Source organism: Osmerus mordax, chromosome 13 (assembly GCF_038355195.1).
Source record: "Osmerus mordax isolate fOsmMor3 chromosome 13, fOsmMor3.pri, whole genome shotgun sequence".
NCBI classification, from domain to species: Eukaryota; Metazoa; Chordata; class Actinopteri; order Osmeriformes; family Osmeridae; genus Osmerus; species Osmerus mordax.
Genome location: NC_090062.1, coordinates 18,040,151 through 18,066,350, shown reverse-complemented (window position 1 = coordinate 18,066,350; position 26,200 = coordinate 18,040,151). Strand labels below are relative to the sequence as shown.

Here is a 26,200-nt window from a genome sequence, read left to right as displayed (position 1 = left end):
ATCTGTCTGCATTAACGTGAGCCAGGTAGAGAGTAAGTCAATAACTGATCAGTCTGCATTAACGTGAGCCAGGTAGAGGGTCTAAAGCACGGCTGCCACAGTGTCTTCTGAAGAGAAGGTCACGCTAAATCCTTAACTAACAGTTAGTAAATGCTTTATAACTTGCATTACTACTCAGAAGTTGCATCATTAGTAAGTCTTTAGAAAATAGTTGTTACGATATCTGCAAAGCATAGTGTACATCATTTATTCGACTTAACATACATTAATTAAAGACATAAGTAAATATGTTGTTAGTTATTTACTCATGCTTTGTAAAGGTAATGTAAATGGTTTGTTCACCATTTGCTAATGCTTTCTATACCAGCTCATGTACCACTAACACCTTTTAAACTACTGGTTTGCAACTATATTAACAAGCTGTCTGATAATGCAGTTATCAAACACCTTATGAATTGTATTATGAATAAAATCCATAATATTTAACAGTGTTTATTAATGATCAACATAGTCTAAAAATAAGCTTATTAACTATTTAATAATGTATTGTTAATGTTTCATTTTTTTTATAAAGGATTAACTAACTATTAGTTAACACTTTGTAAATGCCAAAAAGCGTTGACTTATTATAAAGTGTTACCGTGACATTATATCATTTTATGAACATTCTGCATCCTCCTCATGGCCCGGTAAACACTGTGTTTGATAACGACCACTGACCAACAACGGTGACACCTTAACCTCAACTGAACCCCAACTGAAGCTCTCAGGAGACTTATGAATTCTGTAGACCGTTAATACTGATTATACTGGGCCAAAATGTAATTTAGAGAGAGAACAAATACAACTCTGCTCAAGTACTATATGATCCACAATAATATAATAAATTCCTGTTAGATTACATTGCCAATCACATTCAATCAAACTTCCTCATGTGAAGTGTTGAAGGGAATAGATAAGCAGAACACCATTTAAAACTTGAAAATTCACTTTTTTCCCCACACTCTATTTTAACTCAGCCAGGTGCAAACGAAGGGTTATAAATGTATCGCTGTATTGTTTTAAAAACCATGAGGTCCATGCAACCCGTGAACATTGGGTGTGTAACACAACTATGAACACAAGGGATAAAAGTAGCCTGAATAACCCGATGCCTCATCAAAGCTGTAACATCCTGATGCTTTCACTAGCAAGCTACCAGGTCAGGTCACATCCTCCATGACAGCTGGGAGCTCAACCCCACCCTGCCTGCTGCTGCTGGGGTCTGGTCCAGGCCTGGACTGGTCCTCTCTCTAACCCTAACCCACCCTGCCTGCTGCTGCTGGGGTCTGGTCCAGGCCTGGATTGGTCCTCTCTCTAACCCTAACCCACCCTGCCTGCTGCTGCTGGGCTCTGGTCCAGGCCTGGACTGGTCCTCTCTCTAACCCTAACCCACCCTGTCTACTGCTGCTGGGGTCTGGTCCAGGCCTGGACTGGTCCTCTCTCTAACCCTAACCCACCCTGCCTGCTGCTGCTGGGGTCTGGTCCAGGCCTGGACTGGTCCTCTCTCTAACCCACCCTGCCTGCTGCTGCTGGGCTCTGGTCCAGGCCTGGACTGGTCCTCTCTCTAACCCTAACCCACCCTGTCTGCTGCTGCTGGGGTCTGGTCCAGGCCTGGTCCTCTGTGCTCCGAGTGGGTCTGACCCCAGGAGGCATTCAGACATCGTAATGGGCTTGTTGGGTCTTCACCCTCTCCTGGCTAAAGCATCACCACAGGGCCTCACTTCACTCTTCATTTTGCTTTTATTCCCCCCCCCCCCCTGTGTCTCTCTCTCACACTCCACTTTTTCCTTTGTGTATAAAATGTCTGCCAGCGGCTAAAGGCCTTTAATAGTGTCTCCTTTTGACAACAGTCGTTGGAATTTCTTGATGTGTTAACTTGTTTTTGCCTCAGTATATGAATACCATGTCCTGCTCCCTAACCATGTTCCTGCATCAGTTGACATATTAATGGGGAAATTACAACTGTGGATCATTTATACGTAGAAGCATAATTCACACGGCCGCTGTTCAGGACAGAAGACTTCAGTAGCAGTGAGGCCGTCAAGCAGAAACTAAACTGGTTATGTTCCAAAGTTCCAGAATGAGACTTAAATATACAAGCAATTACACACAGCCTTGATTTGCCTGCAGAAGTCATTGAGTCTTGAGTGGGTGAAAAAAAAGTAGCCTATGTATAATTCTGAAAATGCATTTGAATGATTTTAAACAGGAGTGGGTGCTGGATAAAATATTTCCAACACCAATTTGCTAATCGCAGAAAAGGACGTCAACGCCGGGTCTTGAAAAATAAACGGCGCTTTGAAGAGCTTCACAGTCATCCATACCCGTGTCACTGTGACTGCAGACAGAACCGACCTTCCTTCACTTCATAGCAAACTCACACGCGCTAATCTGTCCTCGCTTCAGCGTTTATTCATAATTCTCTGGCCAACATATCCATCTAGCGGCGAAGTTGTCAGTTTGATACCATGCAACAACAATGTTTTTTGACAAACCAGGGTCCTTAAATGCCGCCGGCCAGACTCAACAACGGCCACAGAATCAATACTAATTCCATTCTTGTAAACAATGTGCCTTATCCACGCTGAAGTGGGTCAGAAGCACAAAAATGATGACTATCAAATGTAGCCTAATTAACAGCAATCCCTTGTAGCTTCCGGGCAGGTCATCCACATATTGGCGAGTGATTTGGTCACACAAGCTAGACCAAAAGTACCATAACACCAAAATATCAATTTGTTAAACTATGTGACTACAGCGTTGAACTGTAGCCTACACTGAAGTATTGTAAATAATGTATGACTCACAAAGCATGATTTGCAATCTTACTCATCTAACCAAATAAGTAGGCCTAATAGGCTAAGAAAAATAAATTTTTAATGATTTCAGTTATAATCATATGATGAACACTGTAATAGGTCCCCATAGAAAACACTACGGTGAATTATTCTTTAGAATTCGTAATTTCATGTTGGGTTCAATATCATGATTTCAGACTTTGAAGTAATTAATTGAAATTAATACTATATAAATACCGCAGTGTTTACAGGTTAATTATAATGTAAAACAAAACATTTAGTAGTAAAAAAATTGTAGGCTTCGTGAATGCTTGCCTATAGCCTACCTGTTCGGGACACTCTTCAGCTCAGTCCAGCCTTGCCAGACTTCTCTCCACGGTGTCTGGAATCAAAGACTGGTCTTGGTTTCAAAAGTTAGTTGACCTATGTTTCTATGCTATAGAGAACGTCTGACATTTATCATTAAACAAAATCATCATCGTCTCCCGTCCTCGGTCTTGTTCACTCCTCTGTCCTCGCGGTCAGTGTTTATAAACACTCACGCGCGGCTGGTTAAAGTACTCCTGACGTCATGAGCGCTCATAATAAGATTTTCAGAAGGCACATCTCGCACCAAAGGCGTTTTGGTCGATTTCCCCACGGCGCTCACTTTCTACTAACGCTGTCTGTCACTCAATATTCAGTTTTTAACTGTGCGCTTTGATGCAATCCCTTTATGCATGTGCTTGATGCCACATGGAAATAATGCCAATGTGAGGAACCGCGCATAATATTTCGTGTAAGTGATTTTCTCATATTCATAGGATAACTAAGACTGTTTCATATGACAAAAATGTCACAAAAAAAGTTTGTATATGTTTCATATGTTTGTACACATGTTTCAAATGCGTACGTTTTCACTTGTATGTATTTGTAGATGTGTGTGATTCACATATATTGGGTGAAGTCAATGTGCGAAAATCTCAGGAGCTTGGAAGGCTTCAGGATGTATATTGCGCCACCGAATGGACTCTGGCACATGACCGGCAATGCTCTTATTTTGAAGGCAAGTTCAACAAACCGGAAATATATCTTGAACTATCGAATTGTGCGGTACTGGCAAAAAAATATCGTCAGCGGAAGTTCATATTTTGCCAGCAGACTGTTGTGAGAGCAGCAGATACCCAGTTGAAATAATAATAGTGGTAAGTTACCAGATACCTAATTCTACTAGTCAGTAATGTTATGACCAAAATGTATATAGACGGCATCTACATTGTTGCACAAATCATGGCTGTATAGTACTTTACAGCAACATTTTGGAGCGAATATCTAGTAGTTTGCCAGAAAACTCAGGTAGCTTGCTAGCTTAGCCAAAATGTTAGTTGTCAAATCAGCGAAACGTTTTCCTGTCTTATCACTCCCTCTGCTTCGGCTAACGTTAAAAATGGTCCATATGACGAACTGGCTCCAAAACAAGCTCACACAAAACCATAATTCGGGTTTTGTTTGAGCTTGTTTGGGAGCCAGTTCGATAGCCAACATAGTAGTCGGTCGGTATCAACTCAGTAAGCCAGAAGGTGGCCGGGTAGGTGTTTACAGAACAGTATGTTCAAGCATTAGCCCAAATGTAATCGGAAGCTCAGACAGTAAAAACATCTAGGGAGGCGCTCCGTGATCTACTGACGGGTTTCTGGCTAGCTGGTTCCTCGCTACGTAATGTTGATGTTGCAAATTTAAATTATAATCTCAATCTTCCCTGCAGGAGACTAATGCAGCATGAATGATCCACTGGACAATGACCTGTTTGACATTCCAGACTTTGAGCAAATAGAGGATGAGTCCTTTCCTCCGCTCCCTCCACCCTTCTCTCCTGGAAACGCAGGCGAGGGAGACCCTTTTGCTAACGGTGAGTTACAGGTGCAGATTCGCATGCCAGCTACAGTGCGTCCGGATTGGTCAGGAAAACACGATGGATATATGTTTGATGTTGTTGGAGACTGTCTGGTAATCAAGGTGTGTGTCCGTCCTTGTTTTGTCTGATTGTGATGTTCAGGAGAGCATGACGTGGACATGTCCAAGCTGGAGGAGGTTCCTGCTGCTAGACGGAGAGGCGTTAAGAGGCCCCAGCCCAAACTAGACTCTCAGAGGTAGAGGTAGTCTGCTGTGACACCACAACACTATTTCTTTAAGATAACCACCTTTGACTAAGAGTTGGTTTTACTCTTTAGAAAGCTTGTATAGGAGAAATGTAGAACTTATGTTTAGAATACTTTTTACATACAGGCTGCAGCTCTTTCTGCTTCTTTAACTCAGATGAAATATATTTCCAGATGTAAAAAAATGCTGAAAGTAACGTTATTTGCTTCCAGACTGACATCTGAAAGAGGCCTTCCGGCTCTACGCAACTTGTTCAACAACATTCACTTCAAAGGCAAAGGACATGAGGTGAGAACATACCTGGTCACCACTGCTGCAGAAGCCAGACATACCTTCAGTACTTTCTGTATTTGCTACTTTGTATGAAAGTGTCAGCGACATGAAGGCTTGTGGGATGTTGAGGTATTGATGGAGCTGCTGTCGCAGGCGGAGGACCTGCACACGCTCATGCAGCGCATGGAGAACTGGGCCCACAGGCTGTACCCCAAGCTGCCCTTCCCCGACTTCATAGACAAGCTGGAGACACTAGGGAGCAAGAAGGAGGTGCAGGTGAGCTGCTGTCATTATTACAGGAAGATTTAATATGGTCTTTAAGAGGGGTACACAATGTAACTATTTGTGACCTTCTAATTCCCCAGACCTGTCTCAAGCGAATACGGTTGGACATGCCAATCACTCATGAAGATTTCATTGGTAAAGAGATACAAACGCCATTCCAAATAGAATAAATGGATTCTAGTTAATACTGCACATACATGTTTACAGTTCTGAGCATGAGCAGTATGTACTAGCAACAATAATCCTGATAGTTGTGTAACAGCTAATGTCCTCCTCGTCCAGGTGAGCAGGAGAAGGCAGGGCCGGATCAAGAGGATCGTATCCACAACAACATGGATCCTTTTGAACGCTTTCCTGAAGATGCCCTGGAACAGGTCCCTTCCACCCCTGTCCTCTCCTCTCCCCCTGCCGTCTCCTCTCCCTCCGCCCTCTCCTCCACCCCTATCCCTGCTCTCTCCTCCACCCCCGCCCTCTCCTCCACCCCTATCCCTGCTCTCTCCTCCACCCCCGCCCTAACAGAGGAACAGCAACAACGCATCAGGCACAACAAGCAGCTGGCTCTGGAAAAAAGACTGGCCCTCATGCAGCAGAAAACAAGTAGGTATCTCTATATGAGTAATATGAAGAAATCTCTATAGGAGTAATATGGAGAGATCTCTATAGGAGTTATACGTAGGCATAGCCGCGGGAACATATTTTAATGGGGGGGGGGGGGGGGGGTAGCTTAATGTTGCCGGGCGGTGCCGCGGTGGTGGATTTTCAAGTCATAATTTTAAATTCTCGTGCTGTCTGCAGGGGGTGCTGCAGCACCTCAGAAACCCTAGTTAACCCTAACCCTAGTTCCCTTGGCCATGACCATAGGTATCTATAGGAGTAATACTTAGGTATCTCTATAAACGATTGGTATTGTGAGTACCTGACCTCTCGCCCCCTGACCTCTCGCCCCCTGACCTCTCGCCCCCTGACCTCTCGCCCCCTGACCTCTCACAGGATCCCAGTTCGTCTCCAGTCAGCAGCAGCCCGGCGGAGAGGATCACGAGTGATGAGCCATCAGCTGGACCTGGGGGCTGGGGGGCTACACTCAGGGTGCCGCTGGGCTCCCTGGGTTTTTGTGTTCAGGACTGTTCTTAGGAAAAGATGTGACAGATGAGTCCAGTTAGGGCTGCTCAAGAACCATTTTATTTAGTAGGTTTCACCACGTTATTTTCATTATTCTGAACACATCTTACCTCTCAAGATTTGTGTCAAGTGCATTTTTATCATACCATATTTTTCTTTTGGGGTTAAATTTTTTTTAACTTGTTAATGCAATTGAAATCAGACTTTAATGCCTTTAATAAAGTAATGTGTCTTTACTTTGCCAGCAGTGTACTTGGGAGCATGGTTAACTTGACAGAGTGGTAGAAAGCTAAAACAAGTCTGACTCAACTATCAAACTGTACATTTCAAAACCCTATCCTAACTAATTTTCCACACATTTTACAAAAATAATTCTATTAAAACTCCAGTTGTCTCTGTACAAAATAAAGTCTCCCCCACCATGCAGAAGGTTTGTATGTTCAACCCTGGGGGTCTGGGCCCCCCAGGCTACAGGGTCCCCAGGCTACAGGGCAAGGGTCTGCAGAGCCAGCTCCCGGACCTCCTCCAGGACGGAGTACAGGCTGGGACGGGCTGTCTGGCAGAACTGCCTCTCCTCCCTGGAAAGCTGGGGGCCCTGAGCCCGCTCGTCCTGGGCCCGCTGGGACGCCTCCGCCTGGAGGAGCACCTCCTGGACCAGCTGGGAGCGCCCCTTGGGCTGGGGCTGGGAGGGCTGGGGCTGGGAGGGCTGGTGGGGCTTATTGCTAACCACTTCCAGGTGGAGGCTGTCTGAGTGGCAGCGTGAAGCCTGGACTGAGATGCGGACCTTGGAAACACAAACAGAAACGATCATACTCGTCAGTCCGAGGCAGGGTTAGATGTCACTGGACTGGGTTAGGTCAGTGTTTCCCAACCGGGGTGCCGTCTGATGAGAGCAGGGGTGCCGTGTAAAAGTCCTTCAACCAGTAGCGGACTGGCCATCGGGAGCACCGGGAGAATTCCCGGTGGGCCGAGACACTTCTGGGCCGGAGGGCCGCTTGCCTTATACTTTTTTTAACTACTAATAAAATGTCGGCAGGAGATTGAGCGACACGGTTGGCCGGCCCCCCTTTCCCCAGGCCGGTTGGTCTGTTCCAAATGAACATCTATGCAGACCTTAGCCCCGCCCCCTTTGTCTCGCTTACACACAACATTGGGGTGGGGTGGGGTGGGGTGTTGTTTTAACTTTTCTAAGGGTGCCATGACTGAAAAAAGGTTGGGAAACACTGGGTTAGATACCCCTATATGGATGAGTAAGGACAGCTGGGTATGGGTGTAACTCAGTGGTAGATTACTTAACTACAGATCAAGAGGTCAAAGATTCAAACCCCTCCCCATCACTTTGGATGAAAGCATCTGCTAAATAACCATATTATTCTTGCATGACTCTAGTGAGGTTAGGGTTAGAAGATAAAAGGTGACTCACGGTGATGTGGTTGAACAGCTGGAAGGTGGAGGTACCGGAGGAGGTGGAGGTGGAGATGTGGTCAGGGTAGCGGTGGACCGAGCCACTGTCCCACTCACAGCCTCCATCTTTCCTCAGCCTCAACACCAGGCCCTCGCGGCTCCTCACGTACACCGCCCCCTTCAGGCCATATCTGGGAACAACAGGCTGTCAGCATTGTAACTGTAATAATAACAATAATAATGTATTCAAAGCGACGTTCAGGAGAGGATTTGTGACCTTCTGATCCTGAGTCAAATTCTCTACATGACACTTTATGTAACAAATGAGCTACACCCACCCCTCCCACGAGTTAGATTTTATTTATATTGGGAAACCACAAAGACTGCGGCCTGTGTTCAGAAGGGTTTTATTACTTGTACTTTTTTTTTGCTTTATAAATAAAGTCTTATAATCCCCACGCATGTGTGGGGTTGAATGTTGTTAGTGGCGGCAGGTGTGTGGTGCTTACTGGGGCACGAAGACCAGCATGCCGTTGGCTCTGATGGCGTAGATGATGGCATCGGAGAGGCAGCCTGGGTCTGTCTGAGGGTCCTTGTCTCTGAAGTACAGACACTGGAACAGCTCTGTGGACTGCTTCTGGGCCCGCTGTGCTGCCTGGAGACACAGGGACTCATCAGTAGGTAGGTGGGTAGATATATAGAATAGTTGTGAATTATTTAGAAAGCCTGGAAACAGTCTTGGCCTGGGTTAGGGTTCCTGGCCATTCAGACTTTCACATTCTTCATTAAGCACATACTGGAATCCAAATTAATATACAGATTAATAGAAAGTACAGCAGAAGGTCAAGGAGCAACAACAGAAACCTAACAACAGTGCAACAATAACATCTCAGCTACAATTAATATTCCATAGAGGGCAGCCTAAACAACATTAGTATGCGTCAGTATGACTCCTCCTTACTCTGTTCTTGTTGTTGATTTGATGAGCCACTTCCTCTAGCTCCTTGTTATTGGCCCGGGGTTTGCCAGGCCCCAACCCCTTGTCCAGACTGATTGCAGCGATAAGCAATCGGTGGACAATTATGTCGGCATAACGGCGGATAGGGGAAGTGAAGTGGGTGTACCGGTCCAAAGCAAGACCTGAAGGAGACATGGTACTGGTGTTACTGTAGTGTTAGTACTGGTGTTACTGTAGTGTTAGTACTGGTGTTACCATAGTGATAGCACTAGTGTTACCATAGTGATAGTACTGGTGTTACTGTAGTGATAGTACTGGTGTTACTGTAGTGATAGTACTGGTGTTACTGTAGTGTTAGTACTGGTGTTACCATAGTGATAGCACTAGTGTTACCATAGTGATAGTACTGGTGTTACCATAGTGATAGTACTGGTGTTACTGTAGTGATAGTACTGGTGTTACTGTAGTGTTAGTACTGGTGTTACCATAGTGATAGCACTAGTGTTACCATAGTGATAGTACTGGTGTTACTGTAGTGATAGTACTGGTGTTCCCATAGTGATAGTACTGGTGTTCCCGTAGTGTTAGTACTGGTGTTACCATAGTGATAGCACTAGTGTTACCGTAGTGATAGTACTGGTCCCGAGGGCAGGTTCCAGTGCAGAAATACAGAGCGTTGGACATGGCTTGTGTGGCCATCATCCTCAGCAGGCGGTTGAACTGAGGGTCCTGGGGGTCCTGGGCCAGGGCCAGGGACTCAGCTAGGCTCTGGTTGGACCTGAGGGACAGCTACTGTTACACCATGTTACTCCTAAGTGCCAAGGCCTGCTGCACTGCAAACTGGCTGAAGATGTTCCCTAGAGGGAGGGAGCGAGGGAGGGAGGGGGGAGGGAGGCAGGGGGGAGGGAGGGAGGGGGGCAGGGGGGAGGGAGGGAGGGGGGCAGGGGGGAGGGAGGGAGGGGGGCAGGGGGGAGGAAGGGGTTACCTGGTGTCGATGCTGAAGCCCCTGGCCTTGGCGCTGTCGATCAGCTGGCTGAAGGCCTGCTGGCGCGGGGGCGGGTGGTGCCTCAGCAGGGCCTGCTGGGGGAAGCTCTCCTGGATCTTAAGCGCCACCCAGTGGTTGGCGAAGATCATGCACTCAGCCACGGTCTCATGCACCTCGAGGGGCTGGCGGGGTACCAGGGACGTGATGTTCCCCTCCTCGTCCAGTTGGGCCTTCACCTGCAGCGACAGGAGACCAGAAGGGTTAAGGTTAGGTGATGTTATCTGATGTAACAGGAAACTTAGGGTAGTGGTGATCATTAGAATTGTCTTTCTTTTCTTGCACAAACCATAACTCATAACTCATTTTGGTTTTGAATTTGATAGTTGCTGTCACCGTCTAAGACTGTTGGTCGTCACTGTAGCCAGAAACGCATTTCCACAAACAGAACAGCATGAAACCTGGTACCCACCTCCACCCCCTCCAGCTCCAGCGCCCCCCCCTTGTCCCTGCGAGCACGGAGGTGCCTGGCTATGCGGGTCAGGGTCTCCAGGTCCTGGGTGAGCCGGGCTAGTCTGGCGTCCCTCTCTGAGGGCTCAATCTGGGCCAGCTCTGGTACCTGGCCCCCCTCCCCCTCCAGCAGGCTTTGGGCCAGCTCATAGTGGAGCTGGTAGCAGGAGCGGATGATGCTACGGCCGTACCACACGCTCTGCACCTCCAGGGTGTGAGAGTCCAGCTCCCACAGCACGCTGACCGCATACCTGCACACAGGGTGACATCACTATATACACCTGCACACAGGGTGACATCACTATATACACCTGCACACAGGGTGACATCACTATATACACCACCACACGCACACAGGGTGACATCATTATATATACCACCACACGCACACAGGGTGATGTGCATTATGGATGTGACATGTTAACTGGATACCCAACTCCAGGATGTTGTCATGGATATCCAACAGCAGGGTTTGTAGAAGAGCTGGCTCACCTGTCAACCCCTCCCAGCAGGGAGCACAGATCTGCACTCAGCACCGCAGGAAGCATGTCATACCTGCGGTCTGCCAGGTAGTAGGTGGTGGCTCTGAGGAGAGAGAGGAGGTGTCAACAGGAGGAAAGAGGAGATGGGAATGACCTCCCTCCTCCTCCTACCTGGGGCAGCCTCCTACCTGGGGCAGCCTCCTACCTGGGGCAGCCTCCTACCTGGGGCAGCCTCCTACCTGGGACAGCCTCCTACCTGGGGCAGCTTCCTACCTGGGGCAGGCTCCTACCTGGGACAGCCTCCTACCTGGGGCAGCCTCCTACCTGGGGCAGCCTCCTACCTGGGGCAGCCTCCTACCTGGCGCAGCCTCCTACCTGGGGCAGCCTCCTACCTGGCGCATGCCTCCAGATCGGTGAGGTCCCCCTCGGGTACGAAGTGTGTGACGTCAGCGATGTGGACCCCCAGCTCCAGCCTCTCTCCCCCCAGGCTGCGCACTGACAGTGTGTCGTCCACATCCTCGCAGCCCTGCGGGTCGATGCTGAACACCAGATGAGACTCCCGCAGGTCCCGCCTGGAAGCTTCCTGCTCTGGGTCCACCTGCCAGGGACGCTCCGGAGAACTGACCGGCATCTCCCGCAGCTGGACACACACACACGCAAGGTTACACACACACACACACACGCAAGGTTACACACACACACATACCGTGTTCCTCACCATGCAAACCTGACAGTTGTCTAGTTTAGGTTAGTTATGCTGATCTGTAGCTTGACAGTTCACCAGCCTCTGGTCCTGACCTGGGCATCGGAGAAGGGGGCCAGGTGGATGCCGTTCTCTATCAGGATGGTCTGAACCTCTGTCTCTAGCTCCCCCACTCGCCCCAGGACCCGTACCATGTGACCGCTGGGGTACAGGGATGTACTCTCCCATGAGTCCATACGCACCACCACCCTGTGGTCCTGGAGCCACAGGAAGGGAGGAGGTTAGATAGGGCAGGAGAGGAAGAGGAAAAGGAGGTTGGATGGAGCATGGGAGGAGAGAGTTTTACAGAGCCAGTGTTAGCCTGATGCTACAGATAGCAGGCTAGGTAGTGAGCAGGCTAGGTAGTGTTAGCCTGATGCTACAGATAGCAGGCTAGGTAGTGAGCAGGCTAGGTAGTGTTAGCCTGATGCTACAGATAGCAGGCTAGGTAGTGAACTTGTGGGACCTGCAGTGTCTCGGCCTGCTGGGTGCTGATCCTGATCTTGGGGATGCGTTCATCCCAAGGGATCGCCAGGATACGCTGGGAGGTCCTGCTCTGTGATTGGCTATCCTCCCGGGGGGGAAAGGTCACCACATAGTCCCTCCAGTTCCTCTGGAGGACTCCCACCACTCTTCCTGCAGGGGGGGGGGGGGGGGGGGCAGATTGAAAAGAAGAACTCAACAGAAGCTCAGAATCAGCTGTGTGTGTTCTTGTTAGTTTTTGTCTGCACAGGTGTGTGTGTGTGGTGTGTAGATGCTTGTGGGCTGCCATCTTACCTGTCGGCATGGGCTGGCTCTGGGCTTCTTCTCCGCTCCCCTCTTCCCCCTGCTGGTCCGTCAGGGCAGTTGTCCTCCCCAGCCACTCACTCCTCTGCAACAGTTCCACAACTACCACGTCGCTATGCACACCTCGGTTACGGTTCTTACCTCCACACACCAACACGTCCGTATTCAGCTCTGGGAGGGAGGGAGGGAGGAGAGAGGGAGGAGAGGGGGAGAGAAGGAATGATGGAGAAATTAGAGAAGGAGAGGATGAAAGAAGGAGAAAAGAAACCGTAATGAACCACAGGATAACACAACATTAAATTGTATTCATCTAGCAGGCGGTTTCCTCCAAAGCACGACACCAGGTGATGCGTTACCTGTGTTCTTATTGGAGGCGTCCATCCTCAGGAAGGCCTCGTGCTGAGCTCTATGCCTGTTCACACTCAGCGTTCCCTGAGAGGCAACGAGAGAGCAGACATCATATACACGTGACTATGCCAACCCTGACCCCACGTCAGGTTTGAACTTCCTTTATCTGCCACTTAGCCTTGAATAAGGAAGCGTCTCAGCAAGTATTAATTCTGACAAGGGCTCCAAGAAGAAGGTCAAATATAAGGGCTGCTTGTTTATCTACTTTCTAACTCTGGTTAAATACATTTAATGCTGGATACACACCACAAGATAATTGGGCTGATTTGGGGCCGATTCCCCAGTAGGATCTAACCCAGTCTGCAGACAGGCTAGTAGCCCTTCAGAGGCTAAATCCCTCAGAGCGTCATGGACGTCCATGTGGACGTCCTCGCTAGGGTGAGCATAGAGCATGGACAGTGATGGACAGTGATGATGTTCAGAGTGCCGTCCCTGATTAGCATGGACGGACGGCGATAGCACCTGAATGGCAGGCTGTTGAGCTAAACCAGAGCCGTCGAAGGCTAACATAGAATGTAGCTACAGCAACCTTGCATGACTCAATAACTTTTGTCACGTTATTTTGTATAAATTGCATTTATGTGTAGTCTATATATACATATACATACAGAAGTAGGCCAATCAACAATAAAATCTCATGACAATATAGACTTGAAAAACAACTTTAATATATATAGGGTTGGGGTTTGCCTAGATATAGGCTACATATATTTTAATTATTTCGTTAATTGTTAATAAAGACTTGTTTAAAGATTTAAACATTGAGTTATGATATACATTGCTTTTTCGGTCTTTTATGCCGTCAGGTGTTTTATGGGTGGATTTGGATCAGTCACTGCAATTTTGCGCACAAACTTTGCACACTAACGTTGAGCGGAGCCAAATGCAAAACAACATACACGGCACAAATCACTTTGAGCGGAGCCAAATGCAATACCTTTATTCTAGACTTATCAAATCGGATTGTAATTGAATAACATAACTATAAAACATATTCTTGTATTACTTTCAGTTTTACTCTGTTTCACAAAAAAAACCTGGAGCTTGGAAGCTACTTCCTGACTTGGCGTCTTTATGAAAGGAGTTAGGCTGGCTGTCCATATGTGTAGGAAACATACTTGGAGGACAGTACAGAAATGATTATGAAATGGTATGTTCTACTAGCTATTTGCCTACTTTAGCAAGTCACTGTATTTCCAAGCCCTGATATTGTAACTGAGACGACACGGTAAATAATTCCTCTTTCAATTAGGGTTAGGCTAACCCTAACCCTGTTCCAGTGTTGAGCATTAAATTAGCTGCACGGTCTGTAGAGATCTTGGGACGAAGCCACTTTTTGGTTCTAAAACCGGGCTATACGCCGCTTCGAAATATAAGCCGTACAACCACAAGAAAACTGTAAAATCGGGGTACAAGCCGCGGTTTTATTTCCGAAAAATATGGTAGGTAATGAGTCACCACTGATCCCATGAAATCAGAACTCCCAAGTTGGGATGACGTCGTCATCTGAACCATGATCTACTCTTTAGACGCACACTTGCTCTCTCCATCACACCAACCTGGAGGAATCTTCCAGACTTGATGCCAGCCTCCAGGATCTCAGCGGGCAGGTGGTCGACGTACTCCCTCTCAGAGCCCTCGCCCCCTCTCTCCTGCAGCGCCTGGGCGATCGAGCTGTACAGCTCCTGGGCGGCCAGCAACTCCGGCCAGAAGGTCCTGAGGTAGTCCTGGGGGAGGAGTCAGGAGGTGGTGAGGTAGTCCTGGGGGAGGAGTCAGGAGGTGGTGAGGTAGTCCTGGGGGAGGAGTCAGGAGGTGGTCCACACAGGTGTGTGTTACCTGTGTGGAGAGGATGCGTGTGTGTGTTACCTGTGTGGAGAGGATGCGTGTGTGTGTTACCTGTGTGGAGAGGATGTGTGTGTGTGTTACCTGTGTGGAAAGGATGCGTGTGTGTGTTACCTGTGTGGAGAGGATGTGTGTGTGTGTGTTACCTGTGTGGAGAGGACGTACACCCCACAGTGGAGGCTGCTGTACTCCGCCAGTGCAGCCTGGTCCTCAGTGATCATTACGACCGGCTTTAGACCAGTCAGGTGGTCATGGTACCACACCGCTGCATGGTACACACACCTGCACACACACACAACCCCCCCCCCCCAAACACACACATGCAGCACACACACACACAAACACACACACAGACAGCACCCAGAACCATATTACAGGGGGCAGAAAATCAACTGTGGCTGTGGTCGCCTCAATTACATTGCATGTTGTGGTCTCAGTGTGAATGAGATACAGTAGGCAGCAGGGTAAAGTAGACAGATATCTCACCTGGTCTGCCACCTGTCCTGTGTCTCCCCCTTCTCCCTGGGGCAGTAGGAGTACTTCTGGAACTCGTTAGCAAACAGCACACAGTCGTAGCGGGGGTCCTTCAAGAGCCCGCGCAAGCGGTTGTACTGCCTGTTCAAAACATCAACCATATCACTCTTACTTGTAAAAGTTATGGAGTGACATCACTAACACTTGTAACAGTTTAGGAAAGAACCAGCAAGGTCAAGGTGTAAAGATGTACCTGCGTCCGCGGCTGTGTTGTACCGAGTGGCAGGCGGTTTGCGTGAGAACAATTCCCTGGAGCTCTCGAAACTCCAGGACCTCCAGATAATCCCGCAGAACCCCCGCGTCAGGGACCACATAGTGAGTGACTTCTCCAGAAAGCACCTTGCCATCTACTCGCACCAAAACAAAAATGTTTATTGATAATATTTAGTCATAAGCCATTCACATGCCAGGTATTTTCTCATATTCGTTGTTTTTTTTTTTTTTACAGATTACTGTAAGATATTTGATGATTTTATTGTAGCTAATATTAGTAGCTCTAGCTACATTAGCTAGTTACAATAAGAATGTGAACAGCCATGAAAACGCTGATAGTTAGTTAGCTATATTTCAAAATGCGTATGGACATGTTAGCTAGTTCTTGCTACCCCTGGTTGGACCAACAAGCTATCTAGCAACGTTTAGTCAAGTAACGACAAGTGTTTTTAGGATTACCGTTGGCACAGCCCGCCTGACAGAGAGTGCTGTAGCAAGGAACATGCTCTCTCAAATAATGTTCCCTAACCACACGAACTTTCCTGCCTCGGGAACTCTTGAGATGCAAAATCTTTTCCGTCTTAATCATTATCTTGTTTCATAAAAACCGTTGAGGAGTGTAGGTTAGTAGGCACTTCAGTTCAGTGTTTACAAGCGGGTATCTAAAGTTGCAAATATCTTGTTGCTGCTTTCTTTTCGCAACACTGAATTGAACTTCCGGGTGACGTGAAAACGTTTTTTTTTATTTTCTTCAAAGTAAAGGTACACTAACGTTTTACAAATGGTCAATAATCGGTTCGCAGTTAAAAATGGTGAATAACACTGACATTCATACTTCTTCTTATTTTAGTGACACTGTCTTTGCATGTTGTTACGTAAATGTCATGTTAAAACGTAATTTAAATACACTCAAGTATACACTGTCATACTATGTATAAACTAGAGAGGGTAACATTTCTGGGGAAATTGTGAGGGGTACTTGCGGCCGCTGCAGCCGGGGCAATCTTATCCAAACCTATTAATTGAACTAATATCAACAATCAAAACATTTGGAGAAAGACAAGTTTTCATAAGTGTACTTGTATACACTTATATTTGAATTTCAGTATACACTTACTTTCGAACATTGCATAGATTAAAAAGCATACAACATACATTTGTTGCTGCTTATTTACTTATCGAAATACAAAGTTTTAAAGTGTAGAATGAAACAGGGTTCTTTTATTTTCCTTAGTGCAAGAGGTAGGCGAATGGTGATGTGGGAACCTCACGTAGTGGCATCACAACTAAGAAAAAGGGGCAATCCTGTGTGGTCCTAAACTAATAGGCCAGGATTCTCCAATCCTGGTCCTCGAGGGCCGCTGTCCTGCATGTTTTAGATGTTTCCCTACTCCAGCACACCCTGCTATAGGCCTGTTATTACTTATGAATGAATATTCCCGCCTACTGTTATATAAGTCTATGGTCCCTTCCTGTATATAAGTCTATGGTCCCTTCTTGTATATAAGTCTATAGTCCCTTCCTGTATACAAGTCTATGGTCCCTTCCTGTATATAAGTCTATGGTCACTTCCTGTATACAAGTCTATGGTCCCTTCCTGTATATAAGTCTATGGTCACTTCCTGTATATAAGTCTATGGTCCCTTCCTGTATATAAGTCTATAGTCCCTTCCTGTATATAAGTCTATGGTCCCTTCCTGTATATAAGTCTATGGTCACTTCCTGTATATAAGTCTATGGTCCCTTCCTGTATATAAGTCTATGGTCCCTTCCTGTATATAAGTCTATGGTCACTTCCTGTATATAAGTCTATGGTCCCTTCCTGTATATAAGTCTATGGTCCCTTCCTGTATATAAGTCTATGGTCACTTCCTGTATATAAATCTATGGCCACTTCCTGAATATAAGTCTATGGTCACTTCCTGTGTACCATAAGAGTTACAAAGGGGATACACATTATATCAGGCCGTTTTCTCACCTGATATAATGTGTACCCCCTCCCCTAACATGCAAAGGGTCTGTCCTGCCATCATGTGTGTTCTTTTGGTCACAATGAACAACCTGAGGTTATTTGGAGATAGAAGTATAGATACTAGGGTTTAAAAAGACTTCTGTAGAAGTTGAAGTATCAACTCAGGCTTTTTACTCAAGTAAAAGTGTAAAAGTACTGGTTTTATAACTACTTAAAGTATAAAAGTCGTAATGTAGGCCTAAGGGAAAAAAAATGCCATTGAGGCCAAAAGCTAGGCCACGCCACAGGGACCTATAATGCACTACCCCACCTCCCCCCCCCAATTTTTTTTCTAAAGGCCATAATGACTATAATGTTATATGTAAATGTTAAATGTAAATGTTGAAACATTTCGGATGCACCTGTTTCAGCCGTATTTATGCCCATTGAAAATGAACGCATTTTCAAATACAATAAAGAACCATATATGTTTACTACCTAGCATTAACAGGTGTTTCATGGAGCGGAAGATATGATAACTAGTTGCCTGTAAGTGTTATAATGGCGCAAAAAGTCAAACTTCAGAGGCATGTTATCAATAGCCTTTATTCAAATTAGACAGCAAGTTTTTGAAAGCCATTAGCCTGTGGTACTTGGGTGCGCAGAGCTTGCAGCTCATTCGAAAGGAGTACAATTCTGGTACGACCAGAAGGGTTGGCTGGTCTTCCTGGCTACCAACCTCCTCGCTGGTGCTTGGTTGGAACATTTCGCTTGAGTCTCTGCCACGGACATCTTCGTACCTACATATGTCTGCAACACTGGCAAATTCTTTATTTGTCCATAGGCCACGTAAGCTACTAGACTTAGCCAGAATGAAACTTGAAGTGCTCGTTATCTATCGAAATCACAAGCTGACCAGAACTGATCGTCTGAGGAGAAATAAACTATATTTAACAAATCTTTATGCATGTGTATGTTTGTCTTAGAAATAGGGTATGTTTCCAAGCATTATTGTAGAATTTTATTTTTGTTTTAGGCTACAGACCAGTGGACAGTATAACAGTTGATCATATATATATTTATTTAGTGTATTGTAATGTTCTCTGTCCAAAACAATCTCAATATTTACCTTATATAAAAAGGCAGCTAATATTGTACGACTGTTTGGAAAGGTCAGGAAAAGCAAACAACAACAACATTTGCTAAAAAGTTATAAACGTACCTTAAAAACAAAGCCTACATTTCAACATCAACCCTGAATTGGTTCATAGTGAAATCTGGTGTCACCAGCATCAAAGTACCCCTGATCCAAATCTGCTTCCATCTCTCATCTTCTTAGGGGCTGATTCTGTATCCTGAAACTCACGTGGTGATGTTGGGGGTGACTGGTATTTACATTTAGGAGGGACTTTATTCAATTAAACATGGTTACACAAAATCAGTTTTCTAAATAAAGAAGGAAAACATCAACATTTGACTCCTGAAAAAGCAGCCTATCATGTTCAGCCTTTGTTTATTGTGGTCTTGGTCATGAGTCATAGACCAAAATCAGCAGCATTTTATTTTAATGTTTAGACAGTTTGCAGGTGCAGCAGGTTTCTAGAAGCGTCGGCGCAGCAGGAACATGAGGAAGACGGCACTGAGCAGGATGCAGAGGGTGCACACCGTCGGAACAACGATCTCAGACACCATCTCCATGTGGCTCGTCAGGGGGTCTGAAACATCAGTCACATTAAACCAGCATTAATACGGGCTTTTGTATGCTTTTACGTGACATCATGTCTTAATGTAATTGTAAAGTTTCTGAAACCTCAAGTGGGATTAGAACTGGTTGGTCTCATCAACTATAGTGTGATAAGGAGGATGGTTGGTACCTAAACCTCATCATGCCACACCCTGGGCCTCCCTGAGTGCTGCTCATGCCTTAGGGTTACAGGAGTTAGGGTTAGGTACTCTGCTAGCTGCAGGGTTAGGTACTCTGCTAGCTGCAGGGTTAGGTACTCTGCTAGCTGCAGGGTTAGGTACTCTGCTAGCTGCAGGGTTAGGTACTCTGCTAGTTGCAGGGTTAGGTACTCTGCTAGTTGCAGGGTTAGGTACTCTGCTAGCTGCAGGGTTAGGTACTCTGCTAGCTGCAGGGTTAGGTACTCTGCTAGTTGCAGGGTTAGGTACTCTGCTAGTTGCAGGGTTAGATACTCTGCTAGCTGCAGGGTTAGGTACTCTGCTAGCTGCAGGGTTAGGTACTCTGCTAGTTGCAGGGTTAGGTACTCTGCTAGTTGCAGGGTTAGGTACTCTGCTAGTTGCAGGGTTAGGTACTCTGCTAGCTGCAGGGTTAGGTACTCTGCTAGTTGCAGGGTTAGGTACTCTGCTAGTTGCAGGGTTAGGTACTCTGGGACAAACAAAGCCAAACCCTGTTAGGGTTGTGGGAATCAAGCTAGCTACCAAATAGTTTGGCTCGGCTAGCTTCACGTCTCTATACTGTGTGTTCTGTGTATGTGTATGTGTGTGTGTGTGTGTTGTGTGTGTGTGTGTGTGTGTGTGTGTGTGTATGCTGACCTGCAGCAAAGAGCTGGTTGTGTGTGTGTGTGTGCTGACCTGCAGCAAGGAGCTGGTTGTGTGTGTGTGTGTGTGCGGACCTGCAGCAAGGATCTGGTTGTGTGTGTGTGTGTGTGTGTGTGCGGACCTGCAGCAAGGAGCTGGTTGTGTGTGTGTGTGTGTGTGTGTGTGTGCTGACCTGCAGCAAGGAGCTGATTGTGTGTGTGTGTGTGTGCTGACCTGCAACAAGGAGCTGATTGTGTGTGTGTGTGTGTGTGCTGACCTGCAGCAAGGAGCTGGTTGTGTGTGTGTGTGTGTGTGTGTGCTGACCTGCAGCAAGGAGCTGGTTGTGTGTGTGTGTGTGTGTGTGTGTGTGCGGACCTGCAGCAAGGAGCTGATTGTGTGTGTGCTGACCTGCAGCAAGGAGCTGGTTGTGTGTGTGTGTGTGTGTGTGTGTGTGTGTGTGTGTGCGGACCTGCAGCAAGGAGCTGATTGTGTGTGTGTGTGTGTGCTGACCTGCAGCAAGGAGCTGATTGTGTGTGTGTGTGTGTGTGTGTGCGGACCTGCAGCAAGGAGCTGATTGTGTGTGTGTGTGTGCTGACCTGCAGCAAGGAGCTGGTTGCTGGAAGAGCACGTCTCGGTAGCTTCTCTTCTCCAGCTCTCCACCTGCGTACAAAGGAACTGTCAGTGTCATGTAACCATAGCAACTGTTAGTGATGCGCGTTGCTGTGTCGCTACCTCTCTCTGATTGGGGAACCCTTTGGAGCTGATGATGCGTTTGTAGAACTGGACCGAAGCTTTCGGGTAGCGGGGTTTGTTCTTGCTCCTGAAGTCGACGTAGAACAGCCCAAACCTCTCCGAGAAGCCCTCGTCCCACTCAAACTTGTCCAGTAGGGACCACGCTGTGTAGCCCATCACATTCACACCGTCCTTGATCGCTGCAACACAGAAAACCTGCTCAGGTCAAGTGGAAATTTATACGAGAAATGTACTGACTTTATTTGGTACTACATAAGGTATCTTAAATATAACATTCAAGAATAAATGAAGGTATAAAATAAACATTTCTATATCCATAACATTTCAAATGATGACATGAAAACAGATTGATGTGATTTCTGGGCTCTGACCCTTGAGCATCTCATTGATGTAATCCTTGAAGTACTGCATCCTCCAGTCGTCACAGAGATCTGTGCACATGATCTTCTCCGACACGCCGTTCTCCGTCACATATATCATAGGATTACCGTACTGTGTCTGGAACACGACACGAATGGTTAGCAGAACTGATCAAATTAGGCCAAAGTGAAATCATGTAACAAATGAAGTGTGGATGAAGGTAATGTCTAGGCAGCCTATAAACCATACAGTAGTAAGTAGATTAGCTGTATGAACTGTCCTGATCTCTGCTTTCAGCCTTGTACCTTGACGAAGTTAAGCAGGCGTCGGAAGCCCCAGGGAACGGAGTAGAGCCACTCGGAGCCGGGGTCCGGCCAGCGAGGGTCCACCAGTTCAGCCAGGTCCCGGTCAGAGAAGTAGCTGCCGCCGCGGCCGGAGGGGAAGTTCTTCTGCGTGACATAGCGCGTTGTGAAGTGGCCGATCCCCAGGAAGTCACATGTGCCTTTGATGTAGCTCTTCTCCTGAGAGGAGAACACGGGCAGCCTGGACGACCCCAGACCCAGCTGGGCACTCTTCCTGCCTGCAGGGAGCCGGGGGAGGGAGGGAGGGAGGGAGGGAGGGAGTGAATGAGGGAGGGAGGGAGGGAGGGAGGGAGGGAGGGAGGGAGGGAGGGAGGGAGGGAGGGAGGGAGGGAGGGAGGGAGGGAGGGAGGGAGGGACAGAAGGACAGATGGAGGGATGGATGGACAGACATTTACATTTAGTCATTTAGCAGACGCTCTTATCCAGAGCGACTTACAGTAAGTACAGGGACATTCCCCCGAGGCAAGTAGGGTGAAGTGCCTTGCCCAAGGACACAACGTCAGTTTGCATTTCCGGGAATCGAACTGGCAACCTTCGGATTACTAGCCCGATTCCCTCACCGCTCAGCCACCTGACTCCCATCAGACAGATATCTTATTTATCCCCTGGGGGAATAAAGTTCTTTCCATGCTGCCTACCTATATAGTCCTTCATAACCTGTGGGTAGTCTCCGTTAAAGATGGGCGTAGCGAACCAGCCCAGGTAGAACTGCACGTATCGCTCAGCTGCTTCGATGTCCCTCTGGTTGGTAATGTCCACCGGCTCTCCCCAGTCAGCAGACAGGGAGATGCCCACCAGCCCTTCACACAGGAGCAGTAGGTCAGCTGCCTTCAACACTAACACACCCAACACTTGAATCAGTCGAGTTGTTCCCTCAGAGCCTGGACAGGAGGCTGGGTACCTTTCTGTTTGCTTCTCCACTGTGTGTCATAAGTATGCCAAACTTTAGCATGCGCCTAAAGAAAAAAGCATCACTTTGATGTTAGTATACTGTAATGTGACTTGCATTCATACATGTCCAGCAGGTGTGTTTGTCTTGGTGTTCCAGCTGGTACCTTGATGATGTGGTGTGCTGCCCTGTAGGCTCCTGTTCCTCTCAGCTGAAGTCCTGGAGCGTGCTCTCCTGTCTCATAGCCCTCCACTGCCACAGACTGCACACACACAACTCTGCATCAACAACACACTGCAGATACACAACACATTGCATCAACACAACATCACACCAAACCCTATCTCCAACAGCAATGCTTATCATCAGTCGGGCCCCTGGCAAGTCGACCATACCCAGGGGTTATTGAAGGTAATCCAGTACTTGATTCTGCTCCCAAATCGCTCGAAGCACAAGTTGGCAAAGTCGTTGAAGTAGTTGATCATGCTAACGTTCTGCCATCCGCCGTACTTCTCCTCTAAGATCTACGCAGGAAGAGAGGAAGACACCAGAAGGTATGTTAATATGACATCACTTCACACTGGTGGCTGTGGATGGTGTAGGCAGCATCAGTGTGACATGGTGTATGGAGTCTCTAACGGTGTTCTTCACAGGTTATGATTGTGTCCTGATGCCAGGTATTGTCTTGCCAAGCCTACAGTGCATGGGAACTTCTGATCGTCTAACATGACTCACTTGAGGTAAATCCCAGTGATACAGGGTGACTATCGGTGTGATGTTGTTTTCCAGCAGCGTGTTGATCAGGTCATCATAGTATTTGATTCCCTTCTCGTTTAGATGTTCCGCTGAAACCACACAGAGACGTAAACCCTAAAGGGTCATGCACATGCACTGTGGAGACAGAACAATCTCTGTTGAAAACAATGATTTGACGGGTGTTACTTTTGATCCCATGGGGTAGAATCCTTGGCCAGGAGATGGAGAAACGATAATGATTCAGTTTCATTTCCTTCATCAAGGTGATGTCGTCCTACAAATAGCAGTTAGAACATATATGTTCATTTGAGCATGGGATGGGTAATTTTTGTTGTTGTTTCACATTTGGTTTCTGAGTCACATGAGGATGTTGTAGTGTCTCACGATACATTACAACACCAACTCTTGCTGAACTATGCTGATAAAAGCAACAGTTTTGTGCTTCTCAAGTGAGGTGTCTGGACAGAGGTAGTACCATGTCAAGTAGACTGGGTGTGAATTGTGACCTCACACTACCTTGAATTTGTAGTAGCCTTCACAGGTGGAATCCCCTGTATCATTGAGGAAGATTTTGCCCTTTTTGTGGGCAAAAACATCCCAGATACTCCTCCCCTTGCCATCTTTGTCCCAGGCACCCTCGGTCTGGTAGGCAGAACCTCCGGCACCCCACGAGAACCCTGCAGGGTTAGGGGTTAGGGTTACAGACATTTTAGCTGCTCAGTGAACAAACTTCAAGATTTATACCTCAGCTTACGATGGATATGTCTCAGCATTTCTGCAGATCAAGAGGTTGCAAGGTCAAAACCCTCCTGTATGTTACTTTGGATAAAGGCTTCTTCTAACTTAATAGATTATTCATATTATTATTATCACTATCATCATTTAATTTGGGGGGCTTTCCTCATGTTGTGGCAATCTGGCAGAACCCTTCCTCTCACAAGCCTGGAGAGGAGAGTCTGCTCCCCTGGAGAGGAGAGTCTGCTCCCCTGGAGAGGAGAGTCTGCTCCCCTGGAGAAGAGAGTCTGCTCCCCTGAAGAGGAGAGTCTGCTCCCCTGGAGAAGAGAGTCTGCTCCCCTGGAGAGGAGAGTCTGCTCCCCTGAAGAGGAGAGTCTGCTCCCCTGGAGAAGAGAGTCTGCTCCCCTGGAGAGGAGAGTCTGCTCCCCTGGAGAGGAGAGTCTGCTCCCCTGGAGAGGAGAGTCTGCTCCCCTGGAGAGGAGAGTCTGCTCCCCCTGGAGAGGAGAGTCTGCTCCCCTGGAGAGGAGAGTCTGCTCCCCCTGGAGAGGAGAGTCTGCTCCCCTGACTGGAGAGGAGAGTCTGCTCCCCCTGGAGAGGAGAGTCTGCTCCCCTGACTGGAGAGGAGAGTCTGCTCCCCTGACTGGAGAGGAGAGTCTGCTCCCCTGGAGAGGAGAGTCTGCTCCCCTGGAGAGGAGAGTCTGCTCCCCTGGAGAAGAGAGTCTGCTCCCCCTGGAGAAGAGAGTCTGCTCCCCTGACTGGAGAGGAGAGTCTGCTCCCCCTGGAGAGGAGAGTCTGCTCCCCCTGGAGAGGAGAGTCTGCTCCCCTGACTGGAGAGAAGAGTCTGCTCCCCTGACTGGAGAGGAGAGTCTGCTCCCCTGGAGAGGAGAGTCTGCTCCCCCTGGAGAGGAGAGTCTGCTCCCCCTGGAGAAGAGAGTCTGCTCCCCTGACTGGAGAGGAGAGTCTGCTCCCCTGACTGGAGAGGAGAGTCTGCTCCCCCTGGAGAAGAGAGTCTGCTCCCCTGACTGGAGAGGAGAGTCTGCTCCCCCTGGAGAGGAGAGTCTGCTCCCCTGACTGGAGAGGAGAGTCTGCTCCCCTGACTGGAGAGGAGAGTCTGCTCCCCTGGAGAGGAGAGTCTGCTCCCCTGGAGAAGAGAGTCTGCTCCCCTGGAGAAGAGAGTCTGCTCCCCTGGAGAGGAGAGTCTGCTCCCCTGAAGAGGAGAGTCTGCTCCCCTGGAGAAGAGAGTCTGCTCCCCTGGAGAGGAGAGTCTGCTCCCCTGGAGAGGAGAGTCTGCTCCCCTGGAGAGGAGAGTCTGCTCCCCTGGAGAGGAGAGTCTGCTCCCCCTGGAGAGGAGAGTCTGCTCCCCTGGAGAGGAGAGTCTGCTCCCCCTGGAGAGGAGAGTCTGCTCCCCTGACTGGAGAGGAGAGTCTGCTCCCCCTGGAGAGGAGAGTCTGCTCCCCTGACTGGAGAGGAGAGTCTGCTCCCCTGACTGGAGAGGAGAGTCTGCTCCCCTGGAGAGGAGAGTCTGCTCCCCTGGAGAGGAGAGTCTGCTCCCCTGGAGAAGAGAGTCTGCTCCCCCTGGAGAAGAGAGTCTGCTCCCCTGACTGGAGAGGAGAGTCTGCTCCCCCTGGAGAGGAGAGTCTGCTCCCCCTGGAGAGGAGAGTCTGCTCCCCTGACTGGAGAGGAGAGTCTGCTCCCCTGACTGGAGAGGAGAGTCTGCTACCCCTGGAGAGGAGAGTCTGCTCCCCTGGAGAGGAGAGTCTGCTCCCCTGGAGAGGAGAGTCTGCTCCCCCTGGAGAGGAGAGTCTGCTCCCCTGACTGGAGAAGAGAGTCTGCTCCCCTGACTGGAGAAGAGAGTCTGCTCCCCTGGAGAGGAGAGTATGCTCCCCTGGAGAGGAGAGTCTGCTCCCCTGCAGAGGAGAGTCTGCTCCCCCTGGAGAGGAGAGTCTGCTCCCCTGACTTACTAATACTCCATTTACATTTTAACATGTTATTCATTTAACAGACATTTGCATCCAAAGCGACAATTAGAGCACATAGAAAGTACAGGATAATATCAAGAATCAGAAGCGCAGTGTCATACAGTGTTTTGGAGACAAGGAACAGCTGGTATTTTCCAAGCACAGTGTAAAGTAACATATGAGACATCAGCCATGGTGTAGAGCAAACTGAGTTGGTATTAAAGACGGTGTGTCCATAACAACACCTGCCGTACCAGTTGGGAAGGTGCCGTAGTAGAAGGAACCGCGGTCCGTCTTGGTCCAGTCAAAGTCGTTGCTTGGCGCCACAAACAGCGCCAGCAGGAGAGCCTGGCACAGCGCCAGCAGGAGCCTCGCTAGCAT

The 26,200-nt window shown here is 48.0% G+C and overlaps 4 protein-coding genes across 5 annotated transcripts in view; 1 reads left to right on the top strand and 3 right to left on the bottom strand.

The window, feature by feature from the left end:
• The window catches only part of LOC136955366 (multiple epidermal growth factor-like domains protein 11), a 30,568-nt gene extending 27,048 nt beyond the window's left edge, over window positions 1-3,520 (bottom strand). Inside the window, exon 1 of the mRNA XM_067249054.1 lies at window positions 3,167-3,520. The gene's annotated coding sequence lies outside the window, so the exon portion shown is untranslated. The remainder of the gene's footprint in view (window positions 1-3,166) is intronic.
• Window positions 3,521-3,969: 449 nt separating this feature from the next.
• tipin (timeless interacting protein) lies at window positions 3,970-6,893 on the top strand. The gene is made up of 8 exons (XM_067249057.1): window positions 3,970-4,024; window positions 4,585-4,728; window positions 4,876-4,969; window positions 5,192-5,267; window positions 5,406-5,528; window positions 5,618-5,672; window positions 5,820-6,134; window positions 6,528-6,893. Exons 2-8 carry the CDS (start codon window positions 4,599-4,601, stop codon window positions 6,578-6,580), a joined length of 846 nt encoding a protein of 281 aa, XP_067105158.1. The 5' UTR covers window positions 3,970-4,024; window positions 4,585-4,598; the 3' UTR covers window positions 6,581-6,893.
• A 39-nt stretch (window positions 6,894-6,932) lies between these two features.
• On the bottom strand, window positions 6,933-16,207 carry dis3l (DIS3 like exosome 3'-5' exoribonuclease). 2 transcript variants are annotated; one of them, XM_067249055.1, is made up of 18 exons: window positions 15,977-16,207; window positions 15,498-15,651; window positions 15,257-15,385; window positions 14,917-15,052; window positions 14,488-14,655; window positions 12,877-12,952; window positions 12,512-12,691; window positions 12,201-12,370; window positions 11,791-11,952; window positions 11,385-11,632; window positions 11,003-11,095; window positions 10,473-10,761; window positions 10,004-10,239; window positions 9,642-9,796; window positions 9,022-9,200; window positions 8,570-8,715; window positions 8,080-8,251; window positions 6,933-7,440 (listed from the first exon to the last, which is right to left on the bottom strand). In XM_067249055.1, exons 1-18 carry the CDS (start codon window positions 16,104-16,106, stop codon window positions 7,141-7,143), a joined length of 3,123 nt encoding a protein of 1,040 aa, XP_067105156.1. In that variant the 5' UTR covers window positions 16,107-16,207; the 3' UTR covers window positions 6,933-7,140. The 2 variants fall into 2 exon arrangements, with proteins under 2 accessions (XP_067105156.1, XP_067105157.1); XM_067249056.1 differs by lacking the exons at window positions 6,933-7,440; window positions 8,080-8,251; window positions 8,570-8,715 and adding an exon at window positions 8,737-8,856.
• A 2,860-nt stretch (window positions 16,208-19,067) lies between these two features.
• lctla (lactase-like a) lies at window positions 19,068-26,200 on the bottom strand. Its single transcript, XM_067249332.1, has 13 exons — window positions 26,074-26,200; window positions 23,643-23,803; window positions 23,313-23,400; window positions 23,106-23,215; window positions 22,766-22,894; window positions 22,537-22,632; window positions 22,383-22,437; window positions 22,120-22,281; window positions 21,425-21,699; window positions 21,131-21,257; window positions 20,739-20,938; window positions 20,603-20,666; window positions 19,068-19,183 (listed from the first exon to the last, which is right to left on the bottom strand). The coding sequence occupies exons 1-13, from the start codon at window positions 26,198-26,200 to the stop codon at window positions 19,068-19,070; spliced, it is 1,710 nt and encodes a 569-aa protein (XP_067105433.1).

Excerpts from the sequence above, each read along its gene's own strand:
- tipin (XM_067249057.1), top strand. The coding sequence starts at position 4,599 with ATGAATGATCCACTGGACAATGACCTGTTTGACATTCCAGACTTTGAG. Across the intron at positions 5,529-5,617 it reads GGAGCAAGAAGGAGGTGCAG|ACCTGTCTCAAGCGAATACG; the intron begins GTGAGCTGCTGT and ends CTAATTCCCCAG. Across the intron at positions 5,673-5,819 it reads CACTCATGAAGATTTCATTG|GTGAGCAGGAGAAGGCAGGG; the intron begins GTAAAGAGATAC and ends CTCCTCGTCCAG.
- lctla (XM_067249332.1), bottom strand. The coding sequence starts at position 26,200 with ATGCTAGCGAGGCTCCTGCTGGCGCTGTGCCAGGCTCTCCTGCTGGCG. Across the intron at positions 23,401-23,642 it reads AAGGCTACTACAAATTCAAG|GACGACATCACCTTGATGAA; the intron begins GTAGTGTGAGGT and ends TGCTATTTGTAG. Across the intron at positions 21,258-21,424 it reads GCCTGCTTAACTTCGTCAAG|ACACAGTACGGTAATCCTAT; the intron begins GTACAAGGCTGA and ends GTCGTGTTCCAG.
- dis3l (XM_067249055.1), bottom strand. The coding sequence starts at position 16,106 with ATGATTAAGACGGAAAAGATTTTGCATCTCAAGAGTTCCCGAGGCAGG. Across the intron at positions 14,656-14,916 it reads TGTACGTCCTCTCCACACAG|GACTACCTCAGGACCTTCTG; the intron begins GTAACACACACA and ends CTCCTCCCCCAG. Across the intron at positions 12,371-12,511 it reads GAGCCAGCCCATGCCGACAG|GAAGAGTGGTGGGAGTCCTC; the intron begins GTAAGATGGCAG and ends CCCCCCCTGCAG.